The 10,432-nt window shown below is 41.7% G+C and overlaps 1 protein-coding gene across 1 annotated transcript; it reads left to right on the top strand.

Moving 5' to 3' along the window:
* Positions 1-3,963: 3,963 nt before the first annotated feature.
* Positions 3,964-7,789, top strand: LOC121285822 (fibroblast growth factor 19-like). Its single transcript, XM_041202686.1, has 3 exons — positions 3,964-4,372; positions 5,244-5,347; positions 5,550-7,789. The coding sequence occupies exons 1-3, from the start codon at positions 3,988-3,990 to the stop codon at positions 5,841-5,843; spliced, it is 783 nt and encodes a 260-aa protein (XP_041058620.1). The 5' UTR covers positions 3,964-3,987; the 3' UTR covers positions 5,844-7,789.
* Positions 7,790-10,432: the final 2,643 nt, after the last annotated feature.

Genomic DNA, 10,432 nt, shown 5'->3' with positions numbered 1-10,432 from the left:
TTAGCGAGGCACTCAATCAAATGCCTTTTGGAAGTCTATTTACACCACTTCAACTACATTACTCTCATCAACCCTCTCTGTGACCTCATCAAAAAACTCAATCAAGTTAGTTAGACACAATTTGCCTTTAACAAACCATTCTCATTTCCATAATTAATCGACATTTGTCTGAGTCACTGTTAACTTTTGTCCTGGATTATCATTTCTAAAAGCTTTGCCACCACTGAGGTTAAACTGTAGTTGCTGAGAGATCCTTACACTCTTTTCTGAACAAGTTTGCAACATTTGCAATATTTCAATCCTCTGGCAATACCCCTGTATCTAAGGAGCAATGGAAGATTATGGCTAGTACCTCTGCAATTTCCCCACCCTTCTCTCTGCATCCTCGGATGCATCCCATCTCGACCTCATGACTTATCAACCTTTAAGTATAGCCAACCTTTCTAATACCTTCCCTTTATCAATTTCTGGCCAATTCAGTCTCTCAGCTACACCCTCTTCCATTGTGACTTTGGTAGCATTTTCTTTCTTGGTAAAGACAGGTGCAAAATACTCATGTCGTACCTCAGCCATGTCCTCTGCCTCCATCCTTTGCGGTCCCTAATCAGCCCCACCCCTCTTATGACCCTTTTACCATTTATATGTCTGTAGAAGACTTTTGGATTTCCTTTTATGCCAGCTGTGTGTCTCTTTGCATCCTTTCTTATTACTCCTCTTATTCTCCTCTAAGCTTTTTATATTCAGCCTAGTTCTCACATGTATTATCAACTTGACATCTGTTGTATGTGCCCTTTTCCTTCTACATCTTATGATCTTTTTCATCATCCAGGGAGCTTTGGCTTTGGTGCCTTATATTCCCCCTTATGACATTGTACTTCAACTTTACCTGAAACATCTCCTCTTTAAAGGCATTCCATTTTCAATTAGAGTTTAGTCTGCCAGCCTTGGATTCCAATTTGCCCAGGACAGATCCATTTTCAACCCACTTAAATTGGTCCTTCTCCAATTAGGATTTTTACTCTAAATTGCTCCTTGTCCTTTTACATAGCTAATTTAAACCTTATCGTATTATAATCACTGTTCCCTGAATGTTCCCATACTGCAACTTGATCCACTTGACCCTTCTTATTCCTCAGAGCCAGATCCAGAAATCCCCTTCCTGGTTGGGCTGGAACCTCCTGATCAAGAAAATTCTCCTGAGCACACTTCAAAGGCTTTCACCTCGATTTCCTTTAAGCTAGTACCATGCTGGTCCATATTAAGATAATTGAAGTCGCCCATTATCATTACATACTCCATAGTTCTCACACCTGTAATTTCCTTGTTTATTTTCTTCACTTTATCTTTCCTATTAGTTAGTGGCGTATGGAATACACCCAGTAGTGTAATGGTACCTCCGTTGTTTGTAAACACTAACCAATTAGATACTGTCCTTGATCCCTCCAGGGCATCCTTCTCTCCAGCACTGTAATATTCTCCTTAATCAATAATGCCACCCCTCCTCCTTACTTTCCTCCCCTCTCTTTCCTGAGTAACTTGTATCCAGGAATATTTAATACCCAGACCGGCCCTTTTTTGAGACAGGTCGATGTTATCACCACAACATCATATTCCCATGTTGCTATTTGCATTAGCAGCTCATCAATCTAATTTACCAAAATTGACTTTTGTGCAAGAACATCACTCTTTTAAAATATTCACACCAATATCGTCGTTTGTCTTTTTTTGTAGAAGTTGGGGTGGACTGTAGAATAGAGATCCCAAATAGACATTTGGGCTTCTGGGGTGCTGGGGTGGGGGGTGTGGTTGTCTGTGGAATCGTGCAATACAAAGGTCAATGTCTGCCCCCTTGTGGAGGTTTCAAAGAGGTGTGTTACTGGAATGGAACTCCACACATCTGCGAGACTTACCCAGTTTTCAGAATGCTCCTATCTTGAGCGATAACTGATGTTCTGATGTTCTGCCGCAGGTGAGTAGAGTCACATGTGCCGTGTACAGTATTAATTACATATATTGATTCATGGCATCCAATGAACTTGAAATTAAAGATACTGAAAATCGGTTTCGGATTTTTGCTGCAATTCTGTAAACTGCAGTTCTGCTTTGACCCTGTTCAGTGTTCGAAACACTGTGACCAACTCCATTGAGTTCAATGTGACAACCCATTCAAGGGTGAGCAGTAAAGTATTTAGTAATCAGAATCCACCGATAGAGTTTAATGTATGCTATAATTACAAACGGTATGAATTAGAACAACTTGGACTCTGTAAGGTACGTATGAGGCATGAGTTTGGGTCAAAGTAAATTTCATGGCTATAAAAATAAAAATGTTGATACAGTTTACTTTCCCGGAATCACTGCCACTCATTTCAGGTTTCTGGAAATGACACGATATCAATTGGCTGTTTCCCCAGGATTCCAGAGATTCACACGTAGGATGTCAAAGTGGGGGAGTAAAGTGCTCTGGATACATGTCCGGCGCTACAGCAAAATCCCATGTGAGCTCAGTGGCAATGGGTCCCTTCTGTTTCGATTATTCCAGAGTGTGAATTGAACAGGAAACTGAGAGAGGACGATTCGTGCAAACCCGGTTTGCCCCATAGAACAGAACTTTACAAAACGAGGCATTTTTCTAACTCCGGAAACCTAATAAAATTGTTGATGGGACATTATAACGAACATTAAATAAGCAGAGAGCAGCCTTTCTGTGCCGGTGATGAGAACTCACCTCGGTTCAGGCCAACATGGACTGAACTCTGAAAAATGAATCAAAATTCAGCCTTTTCGCATATAAACGTAGTATAAATGTAGGTCGTCTCGGCTGTAGGCTGTTTATCAGAAGTGCAGACTTGAGCAGTTTTCAAACATATTTAATGTGTCGGGACTGAAGCTTATTGCAGCCAAATATTAAACAGCGTGGCTGCAGAAGCTGGAAAGGTCTGTTTGGGTGTAGGGGGGAAAGAATTACTCACATTTGTAACGAACAAAATTTAGTGTTCATTGAGGTTAAGAAAAGCAGATAAAAAACGCAACGGTGTGCTGGTTAAAGGAGTGCGGACACAAATACAATTAAATCAAACAAATAAGTCAAGTGGCAAACAAGCGAGAAGAAATGTCGCGTTGGTGGTGGGGAATCTGGTGAATAAAGGACATCGCCTCTGGCAAGCGGTTGTATGAAGAGGATGAGAGTTCACTTAACTGGTGTTAACGAAGGAATCATTCTGAGCGCTCAGCCACTGGCGGTTGATTCTGAACAGTTCGACTAAAGTCCGATTTTCAAACTCTGACTGAAGTTTGTCCTGTTTCAGTGTATGTATTATCAAAGGGCCAGCACTGCCAGTATCTCCATCATTGATTCCAACAATGACAATGACCCCCAACCCCCTTACACCACCCCCCCCTCCCACTACCCCCACCCCACTTCCATCACCTCTTCCCCTCGACCACCCCTCCTCCTCCATCACACCCCACCCCCTTTCATCCCCTTCTCCTCCCCTTTCCACCCATCCCCCTCCACCATACCCCCTCCCCCTTCCACCACCCCCTCCCCCTTCCACCACTCCCGTCCCCCTTTCCACCATCCCTTCCCCTCTCCAACACCTCCTCCCCCCTCGACCACCCCTACCCCCTCCGCAACTCCAATCTCCCCTCCCCCTCCAAGAACCCCTTCAACCACCCCACCTCCCCACTCCCCCTCCCTCCTCCACCACCCCACCCCCTCCCCTCCACCATCCCACTCCCTCCAAATCCCCCCAGCACCCCACTCCTCCCCTCCACCACCCTATTACTCCTCCGCCTCCCGCCTCCAAAACCCCATTCCCCCATCACCCCACTCCCTCCTCCATCACTCCTCTTCCCCCATCATCCCCTCCCCCATCACCCCCCACCACCCCACTCCCCCTCCCCCCTCCATCACCCCACTCTCCCCCTCCTCCCCGCCCAGAATAATAGTTTTACCAAGGATCTAGTGCAGACACCCATAGCCTAATGAAGGCTGTCACATCACTGGCTTTCTGCCGGCGTTTTCAGGTGATCCTGATGTCATTTTCTGCATTGACTTTAAAAGCAGCGCAATGGGTTCAGAGGCGGAAGAACGGTCCCGCTTGTTTCCAGGAGAAGCTCCCAGCTCCAGCCCTCGTGTTAGGGATGGGCGCCAGCTTTATCAGCTTGATTTCCTTGTACCTCGCCGTGTTTCTCGGTGCTTCACTTGTCAGGTCAACTCCTCTGGTGAGGATTGATTCAGGAGCTCAGCTGGAGCGGGACTGGGGTCAACAGATCCGATTAATGCACCTGTACATGGAAGGGAACAGCAGGCACTTACAGATTAACCCTGACGGACACATTGACAGCTCGAACTCTCAGAACTATTACAGTAAGTTTTATTTCTGCAACGATAAATCTGCACTTTGAATGTGACATTTAATGATAATTTTATAATTTGATTCCATTTCATTTTACTTTAATTTCTTCTGTTTATATCATGGGATGATGCAATATCATTAGAGTTAACGTGTTTAATCTATCATTGCTTCATAGTTATATTTGTTAACCAACACATGGGAATAATCTGTAATCATTCCACTTGGTGATGGCCCCTCTCCATAATTGGACCTCATTCATCCTCTGGTCCCCTTTTTCTCTTAGAAACCGATGTGATTCCCAAAAAAATTGCTGGGGATCATCCAATTTCAGCTCATAACTTCAGGTCACTTAGTGCAAAGCACGTTAACGATGAAATAAAAACAGAAAATGCTGGAAAAAAAAACTCAGCATCTGTGAAGAGAGAAACAGAGTTAACGTTTCGAGTCCGGATGACTTCTTCAGAGCTGAAGAAGTAGATATAAACCTGCCTTATCTCATTTCGATTTGCTACCGAACTATTCGATAAACTGCATTGGGTTCCTTAACATTTAAAGATCATTTGAACGGAGAATTTGAAAGTTTTATTTTAGTACTTTCATGCTTGTGGGAATAATGTGCTTGAGCTTCTATGATACAGCGCAGAAAGAGACTATTCGGCCCATCGTACCTTATATCAGCTATTTGAAAGAGCAATCCCATTAGTCCCCCTTCCTATCCATTCCCCATAGCCCTGCACATGCCCTGTTTCAAATATTTAACTGTTTTGTCTTCTTAATGTCTTTACAAGGCCATCAGAGTAGCTTGACATCTGAAGAATGTTTGACTGGTACCTTACCGTGCCGGTATCACTGTCTAACGCGAGTGCTTTCTTGGGGTTACAGCTCTGCTGGAGATCAAAGCAGTGGAACCAGGGCACGTAGTGATCAAAGGAGTGAGGACAGGACGGTACCTGTGCATGGACACTGAGGGCAGCATTTTTGGATCAGTAAGTATGGGACACCTGGTTGCTCGAAATAGCAAAGCTGGTCTGCAGAACAAGATTCTCCATGAGAAAACCCCACGTCATCCCTAAACATGTTAACCCTGTCGATTCTGAATTTAATGTATGACGAATGTCTCTCGGGTTAAACTGGTTCATGCCACCACCTGGAGATAGTTCATTCTAAACCATTTCCCTTTTTCAATAGATGACCTACCGTGAGGATGATTGCAATTTCAAAGAGGAACAGTTACCAACATTTTATAACGTGTACCACTCCCCAAGGCACAAGAAGGTGTTAAGCCTGAGCCTAGAGAAGCGCCCATTCATCCCCAACAGAGAACTGCCTCCTCTTTCTATGTTTTTGCCTCTGGAAGACCAATTGCCCTCCACCACACACAGCAGAAGGAATACTGAGAGAGAGGCCAACGACACAGACCCCTTTGGGATGAGATCCGGACAACAAGCGAGCCCTAAACTCTCCAGAATTGGCAGAGGATAACTGGGCACACCTACCTATTTCAGACTTTAAAAAAAAATCAGATGACTGTAATCATCAACATTGGCCAAAAGTACCATTACCAGGGTTCAATTCTATTTATTTATTGTGTTGTATAACCATATAGTCTAGGAAACTGAACTAGAGTAGATAACACCAGTTGAAGAACCACTGACAAGGATAGGTCGCAAGATCACAAATTAATTCTGGAGGAGGAAGGTCATTCTCAGTTCACCCACCCAAAAAAACCCTGGAAGTCTTCCTAATGCAGCATTTATTTGTCTCATAAAAGGTTCCAGGATTCTCACTTCCATCATTCTTCCTGGAAGTCTATTCCATGCAGTGTTCACTCATGTAAAGAATATAACCCTGATATCAGATCTGAATTTGCCTTTTATTGGTTTGAACCTGTGTCCCATAATCTACTCTGGTCATTTAATTTAAAATAACATTCCACATTTATCTTTTCAATTCCTTGTCTATCTTGGCACTGACATTCAAATGCCCCTCTCAGCCATTAATCTTTCCTCATATCTGTGACCTATGACACCAAGGATTTCCCTTTTCATTACACTGCTTCCAGAGGTTAAATATATTCTGTGTTTCTCAACAAACAGAACTGGATGTAGTACCGAAGATGCAGTCTAAGCAAAACATAGTGCAATCTAATCACGATTTTCTCTGACTTGTATTCTACTGTTCTACTTGCATTCTACTGCTTGGACATTCTGAAAACTTTGTTGCTGGTTGCTGTGCATTGGGTGGACATGTTTAGTGTTCAGTGCAGTCCAATCAGACACCTTGCCATTTTTAGCTGACTTCTTCATCACTCGTGGATTATATGTGTCATCCATTTCTTTCCTTCCCATGTGCACTACTTTCCACTTGTCTGCATTGAGTTTTGTCTGGTTTTACAATGCCAATTTTTGTACTTAATCCAATTCATTTCAGTGATTCCACTGATCCTCCAATTTTGATATTACCCTCAAATTTGGCCACCATGCCACTGAATCCTGGCCATTGACGTAAATTAGAAATAGTAATAGTTACAATACTGAACCCTGGGCAGCCAACTTGGTACTCCTCACACCTTGAGATAACTCCTCTAACCAGTACTGGTTGTTTTATATTCTTTAACCAGCTCCTTTTCCATTTCCAAAACTTACCCTAAAGTTTGAGGTTAAGTAGTCACCTTTTCTGCAGAGTTTTGTCAAATGCCTTTCTGGAGTCATTGTATGCCATGTCCTTGGCCTACCACGTTCCACTTGAATTGTCACTTCCGCAAAGAAGTTAAGGAGGCTGACTTTTTTTTATTCATTCACAGGATGTGTGTGTCGCTGACTAGGTCAGCATTTATTGTCCATCCCTATTTGCCCTTGAGAAGATGGTGGTGAGCTGCCTTCTTGAACAGCTGCAGTCCATGTGGTGTAGGTTCACTCACAGTGCTGTTAGGGAAGAGAGTTCCACGATTTTGACCCAGCGACAGTGAGGAACGGCAATATATTTCCAAGTCAGGATGGTGAGTGGCTTGGAGGAGAACAAGCAGGAGCTTTCCGTTCTGAACCCAGATATGATGAATAGCCTCTCTCTGTATTGTAAATTCCATGATTCCATGAATGATACTTCTCAGAACTAGCTTTACTTGGAAAGAAAGTTACACACACACATTATATATATAAAGAGCAAAAAGGGCAGTCTAAATACTTTTTATTTCATTTAAGCAAAAGACTTGAATCACTCCCTCTCCGTATATAGTAGATTAATCTTGTCTGTGAAATTGTACTGCCTACTCTGGACTATGTATTTATTTAAATTATTGCTGTCAATATTTATATTATATATATACCAATACTTTTTATAAAAATGTTTTCCTAACTTAAATGGCAATTTGTACAACTTAAGTAATATAACTGAAGTCGAAAATAAATGGCACTTTGTTCTATAATGAAGTTTTACATTTGTTTGAATCATTATTCAAAGATTGATGCTTGTGTCTCATTATAACAGAGCAAGTTATAAAGTGGTCAGATTATTATCCATATAATTTGGTTGGTGTGCATATCTTTGTCAAGCTCCATGAATTTTCATCTTGTCATTGATTTCCTTGGGGCAAAAATTCTGATTGCCCCTCTGTACTTACAGAACCAGTGTGTCATTGAACCATTTGATACCCACACAACTACAGTTTGAGGTCAAGAGTATCAGGCTTTGTGGCTTGCAGTATAATTCACTTAATTTTATATAATTATGGGGCCATTTATTATATCATGCACAATATCGGCCAGTTCTAATCTCTTGATGTGAAGGATGTTGTTAACATTACAGGAAAGGGTTGGAGAGGATATAACTTATTTTGTGTGTTTTTCAAGCTGGAACTGTCCAGCATTACTGAGGAATGACATTAGTTAGCAAGATTTGAGGTATGTATAATAAATACATAATTTTACAATAAAATTCACTATTCCTTTAAATGTTATACTTTATTAGTCATTCTAAGGTGCCAGTGACTGGATTTTACTGGTATATTTCACAAAGGGCTGTTTACTGAACAACTTGCCAAAGTGGATGGTGTCACAATTTTCTTATCATAAGTGACATGATTGAAATAAGAGGTGGGTCCTGACTGCTTTGGAGTTATGATAAAAATATGTTTCACTTTCATTTTTCAATTGTATAGATCAAGGGTATAATATTAGTTCTGAAACTGTTGTAATAGTTTGTAACTGCTTTTAGTAGTTTTTAATAGAAGTGGTTATTGTTTTATTACATTCATATTTGGCAGAATTAGTAGCCTCATTTCCTTATACATTTTGGCTCACAACTGGAGTCAGTAGTGTCCCTACTTTCAATATGATAAGGAGTACTATTATTAAGGCAAGAAAGCCTTTACCATCCCATACAGGGTGACAAAAGATCATTTGCACTGTGAATATATTGCTCTTGATCTTGCCAACACTGTAAGCAATCTAAGCTCTACTATGTCTCCTAGGGCCATTGAGAGAAATCACAGGCCAAGAGCTTCTCCTGTTCCTATGCCTCTTAATCCAGCCGCCAACCTCTTTAACCCACCCCCTCACTCATGCATATTATTTTTTTACCCATTCAAGATTCACCAATCAATTCAGCAAACAATCAAAGAAAGGTCCTAATAAAATTATAATACACATTGTTGGCATCTTGTTATAAACATTAGCTGATATATGTGCAGCATGGGTCATTAATATTAATAGCAGCAACAATATAATGCAGTGTCAGTTCGTGTGCACCCTGCATTATTTCTTGTTCCTTTTTTAAATGATGCACACAGGCCGTTGACATTATAGCTGAGCTAACTTTATTGATAACACGTTTTCCTAACGTGAACACATATCTGCAGTGTCTGAACTCTATCAAGACAGGCTCCGACATTGCTATTTGACCTTCAACCCCCAGGTCAGGCGATCCCATATATAGTACAGAGTACCGTATAGTATCTAATACTGGAGTCCACAACCACAGTCAGCTATTATTATGACTGTGGGAAATATCAGCTACTATCATGACATTTCCATTTTAAAAGAAAACTTTTATACAACTCAAGTGCACAAAGTCTCTTACCTATTCTTTCTCATTCCATTTTGATCAGCCTATTTTGTCTTTTACTCACCTCTGTGATGTTCTGAATGATGACAGAGGTGATTTTGAAAGACAAGGGGCTTTCTCCAGCTCTGTGTCACTATCATCCCTCGGATAGTTTTCTTGACTCTCAGGCTTTGTCTGGTTATCTGTTGCTTCACTGGTGCATTCTGGTTTTTGATCTTCAGTTATACTTTCTGGTTCAGAGCAGGGTTGTGTTTCATTTGCTTTCTGTAAGCATTTTCGGTTTCTCCTGTCCATTAGGAGTCTGCACTATGTAAGACCTTGGTTCTCCTGTGATTCCTGTGAGAACAGCAGGATTCCAGATCCCTTAATGCTGAATCCTCGGTCTCTCCCATGTTCAGGTCAGGCAGAGGTTGGGTGCCTGAATCAAAGTACTGTTTCTGCTTCTGCTGTCTCAGTTTGAGTAGATCCTGCTCGCTGTAGCTCACTGGCTGTGGAAAAAGCAGTTGGGACGCAGTTAGAAGCTTAGTTCTTAGTCTTTTCCTGATCAGGAGCCATGCTGGAGATGATCCAATGTCCAATTTCCACAAATCCAGTAGAGCCAGGTAAGGCTCTTCTGTCCGCCTCTGTCTTCTTCAACAGGTGTGTTAAGGTCTGCATGGTACATTCCACCATTCCATTGAATTGTGGATATTTGGGACCTGACATAGTGTGGCAAAACTCCCAGTCCTGTGCAAATTTGTGAAACTCAGTGCCTGACACTTGTGGACAGTTATCTGAGATGAGTACTTCAGGTATGCTGTGGTGGGGAAAAATTGATTTTAAATGATTTCTTACAGTGATGCTCTTACTATCATTTCTCAGCAGCACAGATTCAAAAAACTTTGCGTAATAATCTACTGCTAGTAGAATACTCAATGTTGTCAAATGTGAACAAACCCACTACAATTTTCTGTCAGGACCTCTCTGGAACACTGTGTTGTTAAAGTGGTTCTTTCTGATGTGATTTATTG

This window comes from Carcharodon carcharias, chromosome 13 (genome assembly GCF_017639515.1).
Source record: "Carcharodon carcharias isolate sCarCar2 chromosome 13, sCarCar2.pri, whole genome shotgun sequence".
NCBI classification, from domain to species: Eukaryota; Metazoa; Chordata; class Chondrichthyes; order Lamniformes; family Lamnidae; genus Carcharodon; species Carcharodon carcharias.
Note: the sequence above shows the minus strand (reverse complement) of the source record. Positions and strands in the feature narration are given on the sequence as shown.

Bases quoted from the DNA above. Each gene is read 5' to 3' on its own strand.
- LOC121285822 (XM_041202686.1), top strand. From the start codon at position 3,988: ATGAAGGCTGTCACATCACTGGCTTTCTGCCGGCGTTTTCAGGTGATC. The intron at 4,373-5,243 runs GTAAGTTTTATT...TTGGGGTTACAG, and splicing joins GAACTCTCAGAACTATTACA to CTCTGCTGGAGATCAAAGCA. The intron at 5,348-5,549 runs GTAAGTATGGGA...CTTTTTCAATAG, and splicing joins AGGGCAGCATTTTTGGATCA to ATGACCTACCGTGAGGATGA.